At 41.1% G+C, this 24,935-nt stretch overlaps 1 protein-coding gene across 2 annotated transcripts in view; it reads right to left on the bottom strand.

The window, feature by feature from the left end:
• Nucleotides 1-24,935, bottom strand: part of PLCB1 (phospholipase C, beta 1 (phosphoinositide-specific)) — a 920,819-nt gene that overhangs the window by 584,079 nt on the left and 311,805 nt on the right. For both annotated transcript variants that reach the window (XM_006894240.1, XM_006894239.1), the window contains exon 3: nt 1,830-1,898. In XM_006894240.1, the coding sequence (XP_006894302.1) occupies nt 1,830-1,898 (69 nt within the window). The remainder of the gene's footprint in view (nt 1-1,829; nt 1,899-24,935) is intronic.

The following is a 24,935-nucleotide window of genomic DNA, read 5'->3' as shown; positions in this document are numbered from 1 at the left end:
ACAACAACAACAGGTGCATTATCAATAAAGTCTTAGAGCTAGCAGGTTTATCTAAAACTTGGATGAAATACTGACAAGAGAAGAGAAAAGAGATACTCTTATACTGAAAACTGTGAATAACTTTTGAACCATCATCAAAGCATAAATTTTGATACGCTTCTCTGATAAGGAACTGAAAGATCAGAGAACTGAAACTGCATTATATCCTGAGAGATGAACAAAGTGTAAATAATTGGCCAGTATTGCATGAAATACTAACAGAAACCTTAAACATAAAAACCTTCCTTTCACACTCTCCTGGAGATTATTTTAACCCTTTTATGAACAAAAGTAATACCTGAATATTTGTTCTACAGTATAATTTTTCAGAATTATTGTTACATATTTATCTGAAGAAATAAATCATTGAAGCTAATTTTCTTTTCTATATCTCCAAAGTAGCAGATGATTTCAGATGTCACCAACAAAAGTGATTTGACTTCTGAAGAATGAAATGCAAGTTGCAAGTGATGCACAAATATAAGATTTACAGTTTTCCATAAGTTACTGAAAGAGGCATAAAGCTCATGAATGGCAAATGCTTTTCTTTTTTTTTTCCACTGGTCAGTAGTCTTGGTTATAGAAATGAAGTACTGAAATACTTACATTTAAATATCATATAAAATATAATCCAGAACTTGATTAAAGTCCACACATTCTTCTGCTATCCGTTTCTAGATAATTCAAGTTAAATGACTCTGCATATAGTCTTTTTTAATTATTATTATTAATTTCAATGAAAATTTACAAAGACTTTGGATTTCCATTCATTCATTATTGCACTTTTCTCTCCTCCCAACCCTCCCCCCCAGTACACTACCCTCTTGGAAAAGTAAAAGAAAAATTCTCTCATTGTTATACAATCCCTCCCCCAGGTCGACTCCACTATGCAGCCTTCGCTCTGGCCTCCTGTCATGACAAAAATACCTAATCACATATCCCTTTTAAACAGTTTTCTCCCTCATCTGTTTCAATAAGACTCTACATATAGTCTTCATTCAACATATAGGGTAGGGAGGAAAAAAAATCTTCAACCATCAAAGTGCAAACATGGCACTGAATATTTTCTGAGCAAGTTTTTCAAGCCAGAACAGATGACATTCCACACCATTGATCCCAAACCACCTTGGAATTCACCACCACCAATGGCAAAGGAAGACTCCAGCCCCTCTGGCCTTGCAGACTGAATTGTTTCACCTGCCAGGCTTTGAGTTATAAGTTCTCTTCAGTCAGGCCTAATAGTTAATTCGTGTATACTTAGAAGGTTACAGGGATTTTTTACATAATCTTAGCGTAGCCTAATTACCTAGCTAACAACAACAAACTATGTAGAGATACCAGAAACTCTGGCATTGATTTTATTTACAAAGAACAAAGAAAATGAGAGCACATCAGCAAGCCCCTAAGACCAACTTCCCACATATTTTCTCATTGTGTGTCTCTCTCTTCAAAAAGAAAAGAAAATGTTTTATACTGGTCTGCTTACAAAGTTCGTACACCTTGTTTTTCACACTGGATATTTCCAATTTCTTTCACCCACCCTTCCCTCTACCCATCACACTGTGTGACCCAGAGATTATCCTCCTGCCCATTCTCCCCCCTCTTCTTCACCCCCTCCCCTTTTAATAAAAGTGGAAGTCTTTCGCTTTTTGGGAGTACTGGCTGTTTTATTGTGTTTTACAACATCTACAACAAAGAAACTTTTAATTGGGGTCATTAATTTGCACCATGGCGGAGCAGCTAAATTACCCAGGCAGCATCTGGTGCGCGCACCAAGCCTCGCGTCCTACCTTGGGGGCTTTGGCGTGCTTCCCGCATCTGGCATCCTTGACAAGGCTGAGATCCAACAGCTCTGTTTCCTAGAAGACAAGAAAGTGACATCATCAGGGTCCCGTTCCAACCTCTGTCTTGGTTTAATGTCCTAGACATCAGTTTTGAAAACATAACATTATCTTAGGACCTGCCTAAAGGTTTGACTTTGGAATTAGGATCATTTTTCATCTTGTAGCATTTAGCCACTGAGTCGTGAAGAAAGTGAGAGACAATTCTTACAGTACTACACGTTCTAGCAAATTCTGGAAAGATGTCCATGGGTTGAATGCTAAGTTTATCTTACAAACCATCCCAGCCCCACAGTGTGTGTAATCCTGAGAGCTATTCAGTCTGAGGGCTTGGGTACAGGCGCAGGGCTGGGGAATTTAGGAGGTGAGATGGAAGATATTTCCACTCATTTACACACATCACAGTCTCATCTTGTCAAAGAAGAGATATCTCTGCATCCCTTGTCCATCTATCTTTGTCCACTCATGTCTCCACATTGATCATTGTGTATTCAGAATTCATTATTAACCATTATCCTAGGACTCAAGATGCACACGGGATGATCTCTCTTCTTGCCTGCCATCAAGTAAGAACAGAAGTTAAAAAAAAAAAAGTATGCAAGGAAAAGGAAAGCCCATTAGTGTCCAATTTAGGGTTTATTGCTATCGAAGATCAGCAGAGAAAAAAAAAGAGTTATTTCCTTAGGGGTTCATGGAGGAGTCACTGCGAGTGGAGGCGAGGGAGACCACGCAGGCTCTCTCAGTCAGAAAGTACAATGAGAGCAAATACCCAGGCAGGAAGGTGTCACAGGTTTGGGTAAAACCCGTTAGTCTCTGAAGTGCCTGTGGACACTTGTTGTTGTTGTTGTTGTTGTTGTTGTTGTGCGCTGTCGAGTCGCCTGCAACTCATAGCGACCCTATGTGGATGCTTAGAGAACAAAAAATCTTCACTGAAAAGGTGAAACAGGGAGTGGAGGGGTACTTTAGGAGGGGTGAATGGCTGAACATCTCCACATGAACAATCACCACCTGTCTGTTAAAAAAGGAGTATCTGGAATTGAAGAAGATCAATATAGAATATGAGAACTTAGTGGAAAGGTTAATGTTATTGGGAGATCTGGTGGCCCAGGGATAACGAGCTGCACTGCCAATGCAAAGGCACAGGGTTTGAATCCACTGGTGCTCCACGAAATACAATAGTCAATCTCCTCCCATGTGATTTACTGTCTCAGAAAACCTGATAGAGGGTCACCATGAGCCAGTTCCTACTCTATGGTCCACAACAACAACAATAACAACAATAAAGGCATAACAACAGCAGTCCTGGCAATAAAGGTGGAAGCCGAGGAAAGAGAACATGAGGCATCACTGACTGAAGGCCAGAGAGGAGCAATAAGAGCCCTGCGACTCTAAGTTTGGGGAAGAATTATAGCTCATTTTGTAATTGTTGTTTTGAGGCATTTACTCAAGTATAAATGCTAAACATAAATTCGTGTGCCATTATTTATCCTATGTAATGTTGTGTCAGAAACAATGAGGTTGGCTCAAGATAGAGAAGGGCTCAGAGCTGTCACACATAGGGTCGCTGTGAGTCACAAGTGACTTAATGGCACATAACAACAACAACAACTACTACCATTTATTGGCTAGGACATTGGCCAGATTCTGATGTAGCTATTGTTTATAAGGTCACTAACAACAAGGTTTCACATACAGGTTAGGATTTAACAACAGAGAGACAAGGGGCAGGGAATTGAGGCCTACAAAGGCAGGTGGTTTAAATTCACCAGCTGCACTGAGGGAGAAAGACGGGCAATCTCCTCCAGTGTGATTTACAGTCACTGAAGACCCCCTGAAGGGTCAGCTAGGAGTGGATTCTGACTCCGTGGCAATGACTCGAGGCACTCACAAAGAAAAACCATTATGCTCTGAAACCTTTAAAATGTACAATTCCAGTTCGTCCGTCATCTACCAAAGGCTGCTATTTTTTTTTTTGAGCCAACTCAAGAGAATATAAAAGATCAGCAGCTTTCTAACAAGGAAGGAGAGTCTTAGGACTAGACAAGAGCAGGTGCAAACACACAGTGGTCAGTGATGACTAGGAAACGTCAAGTCACCCCCAGCACCCAACACTGGACGTGAACAAGGGCCATGACATCCTTCTAATTCACTGGTCACCTCAGGGGAGCCATCTTTGTAAGTATTCATAAAACTGCCAACACGTGCATTAAATGTGCCTTTCTCCAAATGCTGCATGAAGTTTACTGTGCACTTATACATACAATAAAAATCTCACACAGTCAGCTTCCTCAATCTTGTGTCTATTGTCTACTCTAGAAAACTTGTCCCAGTTGAACAAACAATACATTTCACACGTGCCTTGCTCAGTTATACACACAAAGCCCCAAACAGCGTTCACAGAGAACTAATCCTTCCCCAGGCATCATTATGAAGACTTTAGAGATAATGAACACTATTTTCTACTTCAGCTCAAGAGGAAACGTTCATTCTTGGAGCCGCACAGGGACACTTAATACCAGCTGCCCGAGGGAGCCATTCCAATACCACAGTGACAGCGACACTTCTCTCGCTCACGTGTAAAATTGTGTGCAGGCCGAAGCCCACCACGGGGTCCTATAAGTGTGGCTAATGTGGCGTGGGAAACACACAGGTGGAAAAGCTGTCCAAAGGGGCCTTCTGCGAAAGAGAGATGATTAAAACAGTGTCTTCGAGTTCCATTAACATGTAACAGCCACCCCTCAGGGGCTGAACAACATCCTAATCTCCTCCAGTAAAATGGAAATAAGGAATCCAACACAGGATGGAAGGGCGAGTGGCGATAAAGAAATGTTGCTTGTGACATTAAAACTTTTTTCTAGGTTAATTTCCTGGCGTTAATGGTTTCAACAACTCGCTCTCCTTATTAGAGCAGCCAAATGGTCTCTTCTGCAATTTGCTCAGGAGTTAACGTGTTCCAACTCTGTAATTTCATTATTCCTTCGCCCCTTTCTTTAAGATGGGTGGGTGAGGTGAGCTGTAAGTCAAAAGCGAGCATTTGAGTAAGCCTCTTGATTTAACTAGCAATGTAATTCAATCTTTTTACGACTGAGCTATCAATTTTATCATGTATAAAATGAATGTGATGATGCCTTCTGTACCTGATTTAACTTGCGCCAGATTTACCTGAAGGACTGCTAAACATCAATTGGCTGGCCCCACCAGTCAGGGTTTTTCCACTCAGCAAGTCTACCTAAGTCCCAAGAATCTGCATCTCTATTACATTTCCATTATGCCCATGGTGCTGGTCCCTGCTTTAAAAACCATTCCTATGCCTGCTTCACAGGGAGCTCTAGTGGTCTAGTGGAAAAAGAGCTGCACTCTTAACCTGAAGACACGTGGTTTGAATCCACCAGTTGTTCTGTGGGAGAAAGAAGGACAATCTCTTCCTGTGTGATTTACTGCCTCTGAGAACCCACTGGAGGGTCAGCTGTGGATTGGGTCTGACTCCACAGCACACAACTATGTTTACCTCATGTAGTAGTTGTTGTGTGCTGTCAAGTCGCCTGTGACTCATAGTGACCCTATATAATAGCTCTGAACCACGTCCAATTTTGAGCCAATCTCATTGTCTTCAACACACCTACCTCCCCACCTCCCCATTAATCTAGTCACTGAATTAATCTATTCCATACAGGGTCTTCCTCTCCTGCACTGTCCATCTACCCTTCCAAACATGAAGTCCTTCTCCAAGGACTGGTCCCTCCTGGCAACATTCTGGAGTGTGTGAGAAAGAGCATCAAAATCCTTGCCTCCAAGGAGAAACTTGGTTTCACCCTCGCCAACACAGATTTGTTAGTTCTCCCAGCAGTACATGGTATATTCAATACTCGTCTCCAGCACCTCAATTCAAAGGTGTCGGTTCTTCTATCATCCTTAGTCATCATTCAGCTCACTGATGCCTAGCAAGTAAATGCAAAGACCATGGCTTGGATCAGTTGCACCTTAGTCTACAGACTGACATCATTGTTCTTCTATCGGAGAGGGCCCTAACAGCAGGTTTCCCAGTGCATTTCATCTTTTTATTTTGTGGCTGCTGGAGTCAAGACGGTTGATTGTGGAACCATGTAAGCTGACATCATTAATCTCAATATCTTCTCCATCTATGCTGCTGCCGCCAATTGGACCAGTGGTGAGAACTGTTCTCTTGATATGGGGCTTCAATCCATTGAAGACTGTGGTCCTTAATCTTCTGCAGCAAATGCCTCAAGTCCTCCTCAGTTTCAACAAGCAAAGTTGTGTTATCTGCATAAACACAAGTTGTTGATGAGTCTTCCTCCAATCCCGATGCCAAATCCCTCCTCATAAAATCTAGCATCCCAAATGATCTATTCCACATATTGATTGAAATGGTACACAGAGATGATGCATTCCTGGTATACACTCTTCCTGATTTTGAACCATGCAGTTCAGAAACAGTTTCCTTGCTCTGTTCTGACGACTGCTTCCTGGTTCATGTATAGGTTTCACATAAGCACAATTAAGTATTCTGGTATTTCCATTCTTCTCAAGGTTAGCCCCAATTCGTTGTGATTTACACAGTCAAATGTCTTTGCATAATCAATGAAACAAGACAGTTATAAAGCTTTTCGATAAATATAACTTTAGAGCCATAAGTTACCACTATGGTGCTTTATTATATAGCATAACTCAGTAGAATCCACTGCCATCAAGTTGATTTCAGCTCATGGTGACCCTACCCTAGGTTTCTAAGATGATAAATCTTTACAGACGGGACTCTCAATCTTTCTCCTACAGAGTGTCAAGTGGATACCATTTAGTATAAATCTAAAGCTGACATTTCTTTAGAGAACTGTCAAAAAAGAAAACATTATACTCATTGTGTCATTATTTACCACAAAAAGAAACAAACTAGAGGGGAAAAGAGTTTCATGTATAACAAATAAAACCAACTTCATGGAGTCTAATTTCTTGGTTGGGAGGTTTAGGGTCATGAATAACTGGGACATTAAAAATAAATTGGCCTAATAAAATAATTACTAATTCTCTTCTACCGTCTGGTTTGCTGTATACTGCCTAGGGTCTTAAAAAGTTGAAAATAGTCACCAAAGGCACAATAATTTGCCTCCTTTTGCTTAGAGAAACAGACGGAGAATTAGGAGACAAAGGAGAGTAAGGAGGGATAGCTAACTGCCTCCATCAACACCTGCCTCATTTTTATATGAGACCAGAAAAGTTAGATGCCATCTAACTCCCGTTACTGAATGTCTCGATCAAAGATTGTATAGAAGACTCATCAAAAATGAAAACGTGGAACAGGATATCATATTTTCATGAATTTTCTGGTATTATAAAAGTGGAATTATTGCACTGAGATCAGTTTTAAACCTTAAATAAGATCTATCCACTCTAGTCTCATATAAACCAAACAGTAATTTTGCTTTACTAGTAAACATGTTAGCTTTGGACATTATGCTCTTTTAAGAACTCTCTGGATGTGTTCAAATTGACAGCAACAACTGTAAGCATATAAACTAATGGAAGAAGAATTATCTTAGAAAAAAAGGAGCAGGGTGTATCTGTATCTGTATTTGCCTTTGAGTTGTGGTGCTGGAGAAGAGTATTGAATATATGATGACTGCTAAGAGAACTCTCCTTCCTGAAGAGAATGAAGCCAGGATGCTCTTAGGAGGCAAGGATTTTGAAGCTTCATCTGACATAATTTGGACATGTTGCAAGGAGGGATCAGTCCTTGGAAAGGGGCATAATGCTTGGAAGCATTGAAGGACAACACAAGAGATGAAGACTCTCAATATGGAGTGATTCAGTGACTGAGGTAATAAGAGTATGTTTGTCAGAGACAATGAAATTGGCTCAAGATAGAGCAGGGTTAAGAGCTGTTGTACATAGGGACACTGTAAGTCAGAGTTGACAGCTCATTAACTACCACGATAATAGTAATATGACATGCAAGCAAAATATTGCTGAAGATCATCCAAAAATGACTAGATTTAATACACTGACGAATAACTGCCTGAAACACAAGCTGGATCTATACAGAGAGCTGCCAGAAGTTTAGATTGGGTTTAGAAAAAGCCAAGCACCAGGCATATCTTTGGTGATGTCAGATGTATCATGGCTAAAAGTCCAGAATACCAGAAGAATGTATATATGTGCTTTATTGACTATACAAAGGCATTTCATTCTGTGGATCATAAAAAACTATAGCTAACATTAAGAAGAATGGGGATCCCAGAACCTTTAATATGCTTATCTGAAATTTATAACTAGACCAAGAACCTATGATCCTCACTGAGGAACAGAGAACACCACATGGTTTAATATCAAGAACAGTCTAAGTCAGTGTTGTATTCTTTCTCTGTATTTACCCAATCTGTATGCTTAGAGACTCATTCAAGGGGCTGGACTCTATGAAGAAGAATGTGACATGAGGTTTGGAGGAAGATTCAACAATAATAACCTCCTCTATGGAGATGACACAACCTTGCTTCTAAGAAGGACCTGAAACACTGCAGAGGATAACAGACTATAGCTTTCAATATGGATTGTATCTCAACACTAAGAATTGTTGATGTGTACAGTCCCATCAGAACTGACTCAGCTGAGCCTCTAGTGGGATTTCAGAGACAAAAAAAAAAAAATCACACAGAAGATTGTCTATCCTTCTCCCACAGAGCAGTTAGTGGATTTGAACCATGTGCCTTTCTTTTTGCAGCCTAGATTCTTACCACTAGGCCACCTTAGCTCAACATTAAGAAGACAAAAATCCTTAACATCCTCATCCTTGTAGCTAGTTGTTTGTGCATATTATTTATATCTACCTATTATATGGGGTATATTCATGAAGTTGGTCAACCTTGATTTAACAAAAGTATGTAAATTATTTTTAATGACTTTAAAACAATCTCAATATCAAGAAGAAGAAAGTCCTAATCACTGGACCAATAAGCAACATCATGATAGATGAAGAAAAGACTGAAATTGCCAGCAATTTCACTCTTAGAACCAGCAGTCAGGAGATTAGTAGACATATTGCTTTGGGCAATTCCACTGTCAAGGACTTTTCCTAACTACTAAAGAGCAGTGATGTCAGTTTGAAGACCAAGGTGTGCATGATTCAGGCCATGGTCTTTTCAGTCACTTGCTGTACACCTGACAGCTAGACATTGAATAAAGATAACAGAAGAAGAACTGATGCCTTTAAGTTGTAGTGTTGGAGAAGAGTATTAAATATCCCATGGGCTTCCCCCCAAAAACCCCAAAACCAAGCAGATATGTACAGTAAAAATGCAGCCACGGTGTTCCTTCAAAGTAATGATGGTGAAGCCTTGTCTCACATATTTGGGGCATGTTGCTAGGAAAGGCTATTCCTTGGAAAGGGATATCATGCGTGGAAAGGTTGAGGGTCAACAAGAAAGAGGGAAATCCTCAATGAGATGGAGTTTTACAATGATTGCAGCAACAGGCTTAAGTGTATTAGAGATTATAAGGATAGGACAGGGCTCAGATCTGTTGTTATAGGAGCACTCTGATATTTGACTCAGTGGTGGTGGTGGTGGTTGCTTTGTGCTGTCAAGTTGCTTGCAACTCATAGCGACCCTATGTACAACAGCCCTAAACTCTGCTCTGTCCTGTGACAATCGCATTGCCTCTGAATACACCCACCCATATTACCCCAGTCACTGAATCAATCCATCTCATAGAGGGCCTTCCTCTCCTGCGCTGTCCCTCCACCCTTCAAACATGATGTCCCTCTCCAAGCACTGGTCCCTCCTTGCAACAAGTCCAAAGTATGTCAGACGAAGCCTCAGAATCCTTGCCTCCAAGGAGGAGCCTGGTTTAACCCTCTCCAGGATAAACCTGTTCATTTTCTTAGCAGTCCAAGGTACATTCAATACTCTTCTCCAGCACCACAGCTTAAAGGCATAAATTCTCTTTCTATCCTCCCTAGTCATTGTCCAGCTCTCTAATGCATAGCAAGTGATTGCAAAGACCATGGCCTGTATTAGGCACACTTTAGTCTGCAGAGTGACACCACTGCTCTTCAGTATTTTGGAGAGGTCCCTAACAGCCGACTTTCCCATCGCAATACATCTTTTTATTTCCTGGCTCAACAGTACCTAACAAAAACAACAATGTTTATATTTATAACAATGCATATAATTTCAGAGTCTTCCTTCATAGTTTTAAAGATCCGTCTTTTGCTACATCTTTAGAAAACTGAAACAAAGAAATATGTTTTCTCGTCTCTTAAATTGGAAAGGCAAGATTATTGAAATCCAAAGGCCAATGTTGTAATTGAATAAGCAATGACAGAAAAAAAACAAACTAGTTGGCAAGGAGCTGATGCGAGTTCCTGGCTACCCCATGGGTGCTTCATAGAGTTTTTAATGTTTGCTTTTCTTTGGATGTCAATCACCATGCCTTTCCATAAAACACCTCTAAGTAGACTTCCACTTCTAACTTTCAAATTAGTGACCAAGCCCTTTAACCATTTTTACTACCCTGGAACTCCAAAATAAACTGACAAACTTTCTTCACTTCCACGGGCCCCAATGGCTCCCTCTAAAGCTTGAAGACCATTCTCCTTAAAAACCCCCATCCCCTACACACACATGATGTCCCAATGGATGTGTCTTTCCCCCTAGATATGACGGATAGAAGTGAATTAATGATAATCAAAGGGGCTCATTGGTACTTTGAAGAAGTGATGAGAAAACTGATGGGTGAGCTTAAAGGAAAATTAAATTGTCTCTGATGTTTACTATTCAGCAGAAAGATTTCCATCAATCACCCACAAACACACTGTGAGGTAGATGAGCCATGAAATCCACTGCAAACCCAGGAAAAACTCCAATTTAAAAACTAACTCTTCGCAGAATACCAATTTCCGTGCATTGTCACCAAATTCCATTAGTCACCCAATATAATAATGTGCTTTAAATTCACACAATATATAATCAGAGCTACAATTACAGTCATAAACACTGCACAGAGAAGATCTCCAAAGCTAGCTGTTGTGGGGGGTGATTATGTGTACCTCCACATGGGGTATATTCATAAAGTTGGTCAACCTTGATTTACCAAAAGTGAAAGAAATAAATTTATTTGATTGACTTTCAAACATTCCTAATCTGCCCATTCTTTTAAAAGCCCCTCCCCAAAGGACTCCTTTAAAGAAGGGTTTTAACTAAATGAGAAACAGATGAAACAGACTCTATTCTTGTGTCCCTGAATCATTTCACTAGTGAGAGGTTGAAAAGTCTGTACAGCCTATCTCCCCCAAAATTGTTCCTGCAGTTCCTCCCAGCTGGTCCTTTTGTTTTCCAGTCTTGATTTCTACATTTTTCTCTTCACGATGCCATAGATGCTAAGATAAGCATAGATGAAGCATCCATAATATGGTACCTTGATCATCAAGAATAACCACAGAAGAGGAAATAGAAAGGCAATGCATTGGATTATTAGTATTTACACAAACTTAGCTTGGTAAAGTGTACAGTTCCTAGAAGTAGGAAGCAGAAAAGCTGAATTCTTTCTTGGAATGATCAGTTGTTATCTCTACTATATTAAGCACGTCCCCACAGATGCCTGTGCCTAGTATCCTTGCCTGTCAAACAGAGGCAGGGATGCCAGGAACACTTTGCTCACTGGGCTGCCGTTACAGCAACTGAGATCTTACTAAGATCTCCATTTAGTAAGCGGGGAGCCTCATATATATAATTGTATACGCTCTTGTGTTTGCAACAATGCCCAGCCATGGTGAAAAAGGAAGGCTCCCAGAAAGCAAGCAGACAGCTGGTAAACCAACCATTTAAAATAAAAACAGAGGATTCAAATACACAACAGGAGAAGCATCATTAAAACCTAGTAATCTATACTAACCAAATCCATTGCCATGGAATTAACCCTAGTAGACAAGGTAGAACTAACCTACAAGGGCTTTAACTTTCAGAAGCAGACTGTCACGTTTCTCCGCGGAGCAACTAACTGGTGAGTTCTAACTAACCTCGTGACTAGCAGCATAACACTCTAACCGCTGCATCACCAAGGCTCCTTGGCACACCACAGATTATTTCCTGAAACTTGAAACCTCAACATGAGAAGCAGCTCTAGGGTAACTGGCCTTGCAGATGTAAATGGAAAATAGGACCAACATTTTAAATAAGCAAAAAGCCCTGAGCTCCTGTGTCCCGGGTGGTATTAGAACTGAATAAGGATGTAACAGAAGAAAGATAGATGCGCTTGAGCTGTGGTGTTGGAGAACAGTGCTGAGTGTTTCCTCGGACTGCCAACAAACAGGTGTCCTGGAGAAAGTGCGGCCACAGGGCTCCTTGGAGGCAAAGACAGTGAATCTTCATCTTACATGCATTGGGTTCATGGCTAGGAAAGGCTCTTCCTTTGAGAGAGGCATCATGCTTGGAAAGGCAGAGGGTCAGCAAGCGAAGAAAACCCTCAACGAGCTGGCTCAACACAGCGGCTGCAGCAAGATGACGAGCTGTATTAGATGATAGGGATTGCACAGGATAGGCTTCGGTTCAGATCTGTTTGTTCACTAGGGTCACTGCAGGTTATATTTTACTCAATGATACTTAACAACACAACAACAAGGACTCCCAGGGGTATAACTGATCTTTAAGCTTGATCACTAATCAAAGCCTTGACAGTCTGAATCCACCACGTACTCCACATGAGAAAGATATAGCAGTCTGTTCAGTAAAGCTTCTAGTCTTAGGAATTTTATGGGGCAACTGTACTCTATAAAGAGAGTCACTATGAGTTGGAGTTGACTCAGAATCAATGGGTTTGGTTTTGAGTTTTTATGGACATGGGCTTTCCCCACTCGTGTCTGAGTGCCTTGGCATAAAGTCCTTGTATTTCTATCTTCCCTAGCACATTGTTCGCCGTAAAGTTCACCTTGGAGCCTGTGCTGCGTCCTGATGAACTGGATGAATGGTGTCTCACTGAAGATATCAGCTGTCAGACTTCAGTCTGAAGAGAAACACAGTGAATATATGCTCCTTACCAATCAGATTAAACTCTACCCAGAGAAGTAGTCAGAGATTCTAACTGTTCCAGGCAATTAAAGCTGTATCAGGTTACCGGACATAGTGGTGAGAGCTGTCTTCCATGCCTCCGTGTTCTCTTGAATGTCATAAAACTCAGGGAAAAAAGCAGGAAATCCAATGACAGCTGCTGTTACCTGTTCTCTTTTGAATTTGAAAATTACCATTCACTCTAATGCCAAATGCTTTCGCAAAGTGTTTTTTGCAGATAAAACAGGAGACAATGGGAATACATCTATTTTTTTCCTTTCTCTTCTTATTAACACACACTTCCACTGACTGAGCTATGGTATTTAATACATAGTGCAAGGAGCCAAGGTCAGGTTACAGCATAACGTTGAGCTAAACAGGCAGGCAGTGTCCCTAATTGCGTATTTTAGACCAGTTATGCTCAGAAAGGTAAAACCTTGTATGAAACAACTGAGTAAATAAAAAATAATTTAAAAAAACAAAACAAAACACAAAACACACACACACATACACACAAAAACACCCCAGAAAAATGAAAAAGCAGAAAGGCCTGGGAGAATATCAGAAGACAACTGACTGGATATAACAGCTATTGCTAAACTGTAGTGTATAAGAAAATTTCTAAGGATTTGAGGGCCTTCTGAACCATTCACTGTCTCTCATTCTTTTAGTTAGCATCTATTTTCACACACTTGCTATGTTCAGTCAGGTATTGGGCCTATAATCAGTCAGTAAATCTCCCTTCCTCCTTTTTTCTCTCTCTTTGCCACTCAATCAGGACTGACAGCTGACCCTCCAGCAGGCATCTGGGGCCTATAAATCAAACAGGAAGAGACTGCCTATCTTGCTCCCTCGGAACTGCTGATAGGTCTGAACCTCTAAGGAGGTCCTGTCGTCCCCCAACTATGCCATCAGAGTTCTCGGAGTCTTCAAAGTGACCCAAATAAATACAGTTCCTGACTCGTCAGCAGGCAGGGGTCAATCTCGTATGGCTCCAGCTTGTATAAAGTTATCAAAGACAACAGGAGATGGGCTTCCATTTCCATGGTTCTTTCGGGTTAAAGGGCAAAGACAAGGGGATTTTACTGATAGTCTTAAAATCCCTGAACAAACTGACTTAAAGTGAATTGAAAGGGAGGGATCTTGCTTGGACTTTTGAAAAAGGATCTTGAATTCTTCATGCAGGACAGGCACGTGCATCCTGACTTTAAAGAAGCAAACAGTGATGCTGTGTACTGCTGAGAAAAAAAGCAAATCTCAGCTCTGCTGTCACAGCCCCTATGGAGTTGTGCAGCTATGCCCAAGGCAACATCTCTAGTGGTTTGGAGACACCAGTTTATAGCCTCCAAAAATACACTGGAGAGTCAACTATGAGAGAGTTCCACAATCCTATGACAATCCCACTGAGGAGCTCAGGAACTTCAAACAAGCGAATCCTGACAATCACCTAAATGAATTTAGAAGAGGACTTCAAGTTCCATTTGAGACAAATAACTCAGCAGACACCTAGCCTGTACCTTTGTGAGATCTGAGTAGATGATACACACATAACATGTGAAATAATCAGTGTGTGTTGTTTTAAGGCACTGTGCTGAAATTTGCTATGCTGCAACAGACAGCAAGCACATTAGCCCTTAATTCCAAGTTTTAATCTATTTCATTAAAGGGAGACGTAAATGTAGTTATACATCTTGGAACCTCACCCAGCATAAAAATGATACAAAAATATATATAACATCATCATCTTTATTAAATAGACCCAACAGATAGAAATTATATTTGGCCATAGAATTTTTGAACCTGGAATAGATCACTGATAAGGAAATCTTTAGATTCTGGAGAAAATGTATCAACTGCCCTAAATCACCAGGGGTGGTAAACGTTGTTGTTGTTGTTGTTATTATTGTTAGGTGTTGTCAATACAATTTATGCGATGCCAGTGGGCTGACCGGCAGCATCATGACAGATGGTGAAGAGATTGAGATTGTTAACAGCTTTAGTTTGCTTGGCTCCACAATCAACACTCTTGGTATCAGCAGCCAAGACAGAAGATAAATTGCATTGGGAAAGCCTGCTGTCAGAGACCTCTCCAAAGTACTGAAGAGCAACGATATCAGGCTGGAGACGAGGGTGCACCTGATCCAGGCCATGGTCTTTGAAAATTCTTGGTATGCATCTGAAAGCTGGACAATGACTAGGGATGATATAAGGAGAATTGATGCCTTTGAGCTGGAGTGCTGGAGAAGAGGATTGAATATACAGTGGACGGCTAGGAGAACAAACAAGTTCATCCTGGAGAGGGTGAGACCAGGCTGCTCCTTGGAGGCAAGAATTCGGAAGCTTCATCAGACATATTTTGGGCATGTTGCAAAGTGCGATCAGTCCTTGGAGAGGGACGTCATACTTGGGAGGATGGAGGGATAGCTCACAAGAGGAAAACCCTCAATGAGATGGATTGTTTCAGTGACTGGAGTAATGGGGGTCAGTGTGTCAGAGATAATAAGATTGGCACAGGATAGAGCAGGATTTCAGGCTGTTGTACACAGGGTCGCTGTGAGTCACAGGCAACTCAACAGCACATAGTAACAAAAACAAGAGATTGGAACTCTGTCTCAAACACGCTCTAGTCCATCATCACAGTCTCTGTATCAATCCATCCCTTTAAATGTTATCTTTTCTTTCACTAACATACTTTATCTACCACGATATAGAATGTTTTCTAGAACAAAAAAGGATCTATGCATTTCTATGTTTATTTTTCTTCTAAATGATTTTTTCTAGTATTGACAAAGTAACAGGAGTATAAATTGAGAAATGCAAATGGTGAGAAAAATCCTACTTTCATCTTTGTGTAAGAAAAAAGATAAGCAATGACTTGTGGTATTGTTTTTATTGCTGATAGGTGGTGTGGAGTCAATTATGATTCCGAGTGCATGCTTGTGAACAACAGCTCAGAGCCTTGCCCCTTCCTGCACCTTCCTCACAATCTCTGTCATGATCAAGCTCAGTGTTGCAGTCACTGCGTCAATTCCTCTGAGGGAGGGTCTTCCTCTCTTTGCTGACCCCTTACCCTTTTCAGCATGATGCCTTTTTCCAAGGACTGACAACATGCCCAAATTAGGTGAGACTTAGGAGAATGTAATCTTCATTGTTAAAAACTCTACCTACAAATTGCCATGTGAAATATATCAGCCAACACCTAGGTGGTTCTTTGTGGGTCACTAGATAAGATGGTTCAATTCAGTCTGTGTTCCATCTCTGTTGAACTCTATGAGAAACGCCTATCTTTTCAACTAACAATAGCACCTTATTTAAGCAGAAAGTTAAAGTAGCTACAGGTACATTTATATTCTTTATATCAGAGCCTTTTAAAGTAAAATTACTAAAGCATAACAAAATAGCCCTCAACATCGGTGAGCCTGGGCAAAGGCAAAGGTTTCTGGGACCATTAATATTAGGAGCATCCATCAGCAATATTTTCAATGATGAATGCACAATAGGTGAAGTGTAATATTAAAAGGACCAGGCTTTATTTAACCTATGGACATTACCAATAAAAAAAGAAAGAAACTTTCCAAGTGCCATGGAGTTTCCACATATAATCTAAATGCAAATAATATCAGATATACACCTTTATAAGAAATAAAGATTCCTAGGTTTTTTTCCAGTTTTTCTTTTTTACCAAAATTATTTCTATTCTCAATTAAGAGGAAGGCTGGAGTTTCATATCCACTCAGATGGAACTAGGAAGTGATGACTAGTGGTTCGCCTCTCAAAGGTCATCCCTTGAAATGACCATGAAGTTCACTACGATATTAGCACGTTGTGGTCACCACTTGGTTGAAGCAACTTGAGTGTAACTTGTTTTTTATATTACACTTCAATTGACAGATTTACCAAGCAAATTTTAAAAGGTTACACAGTTTTCTATTACGGGCTGTGTTGTGCCAAAGTCTTCATTGCCCTTAATCAGAGCAACTGGAAGCACCAATCCAACATTGTGCAAACAGTTTCATAACTGTGGACAACTATCTTCACAGATATTTTGGGGAAACATAGAATTCAGTCTCTATGAAAGGTCCCTTGAAAAGAAATATGGCAATGATATAGATTAATTAAGCATATAAACTGTTCCCAGTTGAAATAGCCAGATGATTTAAAGGTAGCCAGATTTCCCTTCGAATCATTTAAAATATTGCCTCCGGTCTCCATTTATTTGACGAGGGCTGAATCGCCAGTTGAGTTATTTTACCTGACAGTGCAAACGGCTTCTAGTCTCTTAATCTCACCTTAATGTGATATTTGAGTGTATTGCTGGTCTGCTGAAGGCTTAAATTTTCCATTTTCCTAACCAGTGGTCCTCTAAAGTGGGTCCCTGAGCTAAAAAACACCAGTATCATGTAGCAATGTGTGACAAAAGCAAATTTTCTGGTCTTATCCCTGACCAACGGATAAGGATCTCTGGGGACATGGCCCAGATACATGTGTTCTCACACCTTGGCCAGGGGTGGGACAGGGTGGGGAGCAGTTACCAGACAATGTAAAGTTTCATATTCTCTGTCTTTGATGTTACAAACAAACAAAAGCCTGCCAATGGAGAAGACTAGCTAAATGGGAACCTGTAGGACATATTGATCTCTGGAAAGCCTTTCTCAGAACTCAAATTCAAATTCATTGGCATGGAACAGGGAATAACTCAAAGCTGACTCTTCCCTCTGTTTCAGAGGCTGTAACCACCATGCGAAGGGACTGGCCATCATTCTCCCAAGAGGCTGCTGCTGGACTTGAACCACCATTGGTTTGGCAGTGTAACGCCCTGTGGACTACGTCACCAGCTCCCTGGCCTCTTACTAAGAACTGTATCGGGTACTGCCCAGGCCTTTCCAATTGGTACTATGCATGGTTGTCATGGAACTGGCCAGCTTGTGGACCCAGATGCAGGTGCTATCCTGATTTAGTGATATACATATATTTACTTGTGTGTCAGGAAGTGTGAGGATGGTGCAGGACAGAACAGGGTTCAGATCTTTTGCTCATAGGGCCTCTATGAGTCATATCCAGCTTGACGACATCTAAGAACAACAGCATACATATACCCTATTAATCCATATTTTACTACGTAACTTAATTAGTATTTTTTTCCAAACTTTCTTCCTCTGGTAACACATTGCCACACACTTTTAAACTGACGACCGTGCTTAGACACACATTTTGTGGTCATTTGTGGCAACGTGTTAAATAAAGAAACAAAACAAAACCACACAAAACTATAGCAGAATATATACAACAGTAAAAAGAAAGGGAAAAAAAACCCAACCCCAGAACTGTATCAGAGTTGTAGCAACGAGGAAAGTAAAAATAAGTACTTGAGAAAAGTCTTTTTTCAGGTTACTATATTCATCAGGAACACTAATATATAAACTACTGAAAAAGTAATTTCTTCTTTGGGTTCTAGAAACTATGGGGGGGGGGGAATTCAGAGATGTTCTAACAGTGCTGGTCAATTTCCAGATGTTCTCATTTTACACCCTGCATGAGACACAGCTGGGTGGACAATGGTGTATTTATAGCATCCCTGGAGAATGATATCTGGAGACGTCTGTTATTTTTCTGAGAAATACACGAACAGTATTTACTTGGTCATATTTAATAGTCACTCTACAGTAGTATAGAAGGATCACAATCTCCTCCTGTGTGATTTACGGCCTCTGAAAACCCGCTGGAGGGTCAGCTATGAGTCGGTTCCAACTCCATGGTACTCTACAACTATTGCAGTATGTCTTTTATTCCTGTCAGTTTTTTCCCCCCTTAAGACCACATGTGGCTGCTACAAAGTGGAAGGTATCTGAGAGAGACTTTGTTGGTGTTAATCTGTAGTACTAAGATCAGATGTGTTTAATGAGGAGTGTGGTGCTTAGAGCATCTGTCTGAGAAATACTTATTACCATGGCTCTTCCAACTATTGTCTTAGTGGCCCTTCTTACACACGGGGGTCTCAAGCCAATTCATAGCTGCTGTCAGCATTTCCTCAGAGCTCACCCTCCAGCAGGCTTTTGGAGCTTGAAAATCAAACAGGAATACACTGTCCCTCTTTCTCCCACAGACCTGCTGGTGAATTTCAACTATCAAAGAGGTTCCACTTTGGGGACAGCAGCATAACTTCCCATGGCCTACTCCACTAGAGTTCTTAAAAAACTGGGGTAGAACTACACAGATATGAGGTATTTGGGGTCCACTTGCACAACCCCCTAGCTACTACATCAGTGCTCCTTATGGTAAGCTTGTTTGTTGTTGTGTACCATCAAGTCAGAACTGACCAATGGATGACCATCCAGCAGGGTTTTTTTGGAGACTGCCCATCTTTATATCCCAAGGAGCAGCTGCTGAATTCGAACCTCATACTTTTTGCACTGGCAGCACAATGCCTTACCACTAAGCCACCAGAGTTAGGTATTTATGGTCCGCCAAGGAGACTAGACAACTTGCTAGTAAAGAAATTAATTAAATGGAAACTCTCCTTTTGGGCCATGCAAATAAGATGCACAGAATGCTAAGGTGTGAAGACTGGCCACTTTGGTTATCCCACCAAAGTTAAATTGAGCATGCCAAGAGGTGGAATACTCAATCTCTTTATTAACAAGAAAGAAGAACCAAAGAGTTTAGTACATCTTTTAGACACAATATTTCTCCAAATACCACAGATAAAGAGATAGCATGTGATAACACAGCAGAAGTGGGAGCCCGTGTGGTGATCTAGAACTAGACAGAGGCATGAGGGTAGAAATCACAGAGCCTGAAGCACATGCAAGGCCTAGGTCCACTGGTGGAATGGGAGGGGTTATTAACTGGCAGAGCTAAAGGATTTATGTCACACATGCCTGCATAGGGTAGAGGCCAAGGAAAGGAGGCCACAAATTAGATACCTTGCCTGTGAGCACATCTTAGAGGATGTCCTGATTGAAGCTGTATCCTACATGTTCCTGTATTTAAACTGGAACCCAGCATTTCCTTAATAAATCTCACACTCTTCAGTACTGGCTGTGAGTTCTGTGTGGCCATGGCAAGGAATTATTAAGCTGAATAGAGAAGCAGCATAGGGAGGTTTGGTTCATGTTAGAATTGTTAGGTGAGGGGGTGGGGTATGTCTGATCTCAGAGGAATCGGCTTTACACTATTGATGGAGACTTTTTTCCTCCTTGTAAAGTTAGTGAAGGTCAAACGCTGCCTCCTCCACACCTGCGACACTGTTCCTACTCTCACCTAGTCAATTAACAAATCAGTACCACGGTCCTGCCTGCTTGCTGTAAATTCATCAGGAAGTGACTCTCTTTGATTCAGATGATGATCAATCATAATACTAATTAGGCTACTAGTTCACATCAAGAATGGCATATGATTCAAAAAGTAAATCCGGGAACATATTCTAAATAATTATTCAGAGACTTGGCAACCAGCTACTGTAACTAGACTGATGCCCCACTGGATCCCTGCTGGTCCCTTTTGCTGGCTGGACACCCAATGCCCAGTGTCTGCAAGCTTCCCTACTAACAATGATGTTTCCACTCTCTTCAGTCCCCAGAGCCTCTTCACCCAGAGGCACAGGGAGCAGCAAGAGTCTGAGAGGCTACATCCCACCAGGAAGCTCCCAGCTCATGACTGACAGCTTCCTTGAAGCAGCCTTAAAGCAGAACTAACTTCAATCTGTACTTTATACCCCGGAGCACTCTTTAGGTTTGGACCAGGCCAGCACTTCACCTGCAAGAGCATCTTTGTTGCGGTTTTTCTCTTCCCTGCCTTGCTTCTGGAGAGATTTTCATCTGCTTGAAAGGTCTTCCTTCATCAATCACACATCTTATTATATATCTGGGTCAACTTTGGAAACACATTTTAAGACAGACACTATTTGTAAATACTCAAATTCAAAAATAATGATAATAAAAAATTATTCCTCATTTTAGACTCTTTTTTTAAAATCTCATTTCTACTTATACCACTTATTTTCTTTGGTTTCTATCCATTCTGTAAGTTTGTGGAATTCCTTTTAAGTTTCCTTTAAAAATATCTGCAATCATTATGCTGCTGTTGTTGTTAAGCACCATCAAGCTGTAGACGACTCATAATGACCATATGAACAAAAGACCTGAACACTTGTATAACTTTCATTGTTTCTTCAAGTTCATAGGTTTTTCCTGAGGCAATCTATTTCAGAAGTGGATGCCACTCCTGCTTCCAAGCTTGTTTTAATCGAGGAGCTCCACCCAACACTGTCCACCATGGGTAACCACTATCGCATTTGATGCATCAGTGTGGCCGAATACAATCAACTCACTCTCAATGACTGATAAACATTACTCCTTTGTCTCACCTGAGAACAAGATCAAATCTCTACAGAATTGGGCTGCTCCACACCACTGCCCCACCTGGAAGCCAGCACATACTGCTGCCCCCCTGCCTTTTTAAATAAGGGGCCAAATCATTATGAGACAGTCATTATTGTAGCTAGCTGGTGCCTAAAGCTGCTGTAATGCAGTCCTATAGAATGGATGACTGTATAGAATTAATATTTTAATTTCATATTTTCAGAGAGTTCTGGATGCTAAAGGTCTCCACTGAGTTAATACTCTATATGTACCTTCTTTCTGGGTTTTGGTGGGGTTTTTATACTGCATATAGATCCATCTGTAGCTTCTCCCCTTATAAGTCAGATGTCATTGTATACAGTAGAGTGGGAAATGACTCATAGCTGACCCTCCAGAGGGTTTTCAGAGGAAGTTAATTACATGGAAGGATATTGCCCATCCTTCTCCCACAGAGCAACTGGTGGCCTCGAACCATGTGCTTTCAGGATTGCAGCACAGCTTCTTGCCACAGGGCCACCAGCGCTTCCTTATAAGTTAGTGTTCTTTTTTGTTTTTCCATTGAGATAGAGCTAAGAAGGAATTGGGGAGCTCTGGTGGTCTAGTGGTAAGGAATTGTGCTGCCAACTCAAAAGAACGTAGTTCAAAGCCACCAGCTGCTCCACAGGAGAAAGATGGCCAATCTCCTCTCATGAGACTCATTGCCTCTGGAAAGATGCTAGAGGATCAGTTATGAGTCAATTCCAGCTGGACAGTACATGACAAAATCAGTAAGAAGGGACTACGTTACCCTAATCCAGCATGAACTCGTTAACCAACACAGAAGAAAATCCAGACCAGGTCATATCCACAGCTCTGAGGGTTGGTTAGGGCTTTGTCATATCCATAGCTCTGAGGATTAGTTAGGGCTTTGTCATATCCATAGCTCTGAGGATTAGTTAGGGCTTTGTCGCAAAGTTTATTGGTGCACACAATTCAGTCTTTAATAGCTACCAAATCAACATTATTGTTGACTGTAAATCTCAGTCAATATACACTGTATTTTACCTATATCATCATCCTTAAACAGATTTTAAAATATTGTCTTTATTTCCGGGGCATCAGAGAGCTGGGAATAAGGAAAGTAAACAAACAGGCTCGTCCTAGAGAGGGTGAAGCTGTCATGCTCCTTGGAGAGGGACATCATGCTTGGGAGGGTAAAGGGAAGGAGAAGGAGAGGGAGATCACTCATGAGAAGGATTGAGACAGTGACTGGGGTAATGAGAGTAAGTGTGTTGGAGATAATAAAGTTGGCACAGGATAGAGCAGGATTCAGGGCGTTGTACACAGGGTCGCTATGAGTCGTAAGCAACTCAATAGCACATTAACAACAACAACAATAATTTCATATGCAAACACTTTTCTTAAAACCTTTGTGACATCATAGTCAAAGCTAAAACACAGTGCTTGCTTTTTTATTGTTATTAATTTATTATGATTGTTATTAATTTTAATGAAAATGTACAGAGATTTTGGATTTCCATTTATTCATTGTTGCACTTTTCTCCCTGCCCACCCCTCCCCTCCAGTTTGTTCTTCTCTTTGAAAAGTAAAAGAAAAATTCTTTCATTGTTATACAATCCTTGCCCCCCAAGTCCACTCCACTGTGCAGCCTTTGTTCTGGACTCCTGTCATGACATTTCAAAAGTGCCAACAGGTAGCAGCTTACCCAATCCAGAGTTCATTTTTGTCATGTTCAGAGCTAAATAGAAACCAGTTTCTATCTAGTCACTGTAATTTCAGTCACTTTCTTTTTATTAAAGATTTCTTCCCCTTTTTTTTTAATGAACCACCTCTTCCTTGTGCTGTATGTATTAACATTTATCCATTTGCTGCATAGCACAAAGATCTTGTCATATGCTTCAATAAAGATTACAGCCAAGGAAATCCCCATGACAGTGCCTCTCTTCACATGGGGGTCACTGTTATTATTGTTGTTGTTGTGTACCATAGAGTCAGAACCCACACATAGCGAAATCCCCATTTCCCTACTCTGGGCAGGATTTCAGAGGCAGTTAATCACAAGGGAGATTTCTCAATCCTCTCCCACAGAACAGCTGTTGACTTTGAACCACGTGTCTTTGGGATCGCAGCACAGCTTCTTGCCACTAGGCCACCAGAGGTCCTATGGAGGTCACTAGGAAAATTACTTGATGGCACCCAACAAAAACAGCAATATGCTTCAGGCTGGCTAAAAAAAAAAAGTACTTTTTCTTCTTCTAACACGTAATTGTTCTTCTTCTATTAATTCTTCTTCTTAACCTTTTTGAGAAGGTAAGACATTTGTTACGTTCATTCAAAGAGCTGAAAAGAGGCAAGGCTCTCTACAATTCATTTTCACTAATTAATGAGAAGGACAGAATGTTCTAAAATTAAAGACTGAGGAATTGGAAATGAAAATAAGCATACAAAGATAGAAGAAAATAATCTCACTGTCACTCGCAGACAAAGCGAAAAATATCTGAGTAAAATTTTCCCTTACAAAGTCCATGCATGAAGCTGGTTCTTGAAGAAATTAGAAAATTAAAGAACTTTTTTTTTAACACCACCTTGCTTGCTGAACCTGAGGAGAGCACGAGGCATTTGTTGCAGATGATCAAAGACTGCAGTCTTCAATACAGATTGAAGCTCAACATCAAGAAAAGAAGATTCTAACCAGGCTGCTCCTTGGAGGCAAGGATTCTGGGGCTTCGCCTGACATACTTTGGACATGTTGTAAGGAGAGACAGGTCTTTGGAGAGGGACATCATGCTGGGCAGAGTGGAGGGACAGTGCAGGAGGGGAAGACCCACTATGAGGTGGATTGATTCAGTGACTGGGGTAATCGGGATGGGTGTGTCAGAGACAATGCGATTGGCACAGGATAGAGCCGGGTTTAGGGCTATTGTACATAGGGTCGCTATGAGTCGCAAACAACTCAACGGCACATAACAACAACAACAACCACTTGAGGCAATAGGCAGCTTCATGGTAGGTGGAAAAGAGACTGAGATTATTAACAACTTCAGCTTGCTTGGTTCCACAATCAACACTCTTAGTACCAGCAGTCAGGAAATTAAAAAGATGAATTGTATTAGGAACGTCTGCTGTCAAGGACCTCTCCAGAGTACTAAAGAACAATGATGTCAGTCTGGAGACTAAGGTGTGCCTAATCCAGGTCTTCACAATTACCTTCAATAAATCACGGAACTGGACAACAACTAAGGATGATAGAGGAAGGATTGATGCTTTTGACTTGTACTGCTGGAGAAGTGGTGTTGACTATATCATGGACTGCCAGGAGAACAAACAGGTTTGTGCTGGAGAAGGTGAAACCAAGCTGCCCTGGAGGCAAGGATTTTGCAGCTCCGTCTCACATACTTTGGGCATGCTGCAAGGAGGGACCAGTCCTTTGAGAAGGACATCATGCTTGAAAGTGTTGGAGGGACAGCACAGAAGAGGAGGATACAGGATGAGATGGATTGACTTGGTGATTAGAGAAACAGGCTTAGGTGTGTATGAGACTGTGAGACTGGCTCAGGATAGGGCAGGGTTCAGAGCCGTTGTACATAGGGGTCGCTAAGAGTTGCAGGCTACTTGATGGTATCTAACAACAACGACAGCAT

This window comes from Elephantulus edwardii, unplaced genomic scaffold (genome assembly GCF_000299155.1).
Source record: "Elephantulus edwardii isolate Elephantulus edwardi_28Jun2011 unplaced genomic scaffold, EleEdw1.0 scaffold00138, whole genome shotgun sequence".
NCBI lineage: Eukaryota > Metazoa > Chordata > Mammalia > Macroscelidea > Macroscelididae > Elephantulus > Elephantulus edwardii.
This window is presented reverse-complemented; position numbering and strand designations above follow the sequence as displayed.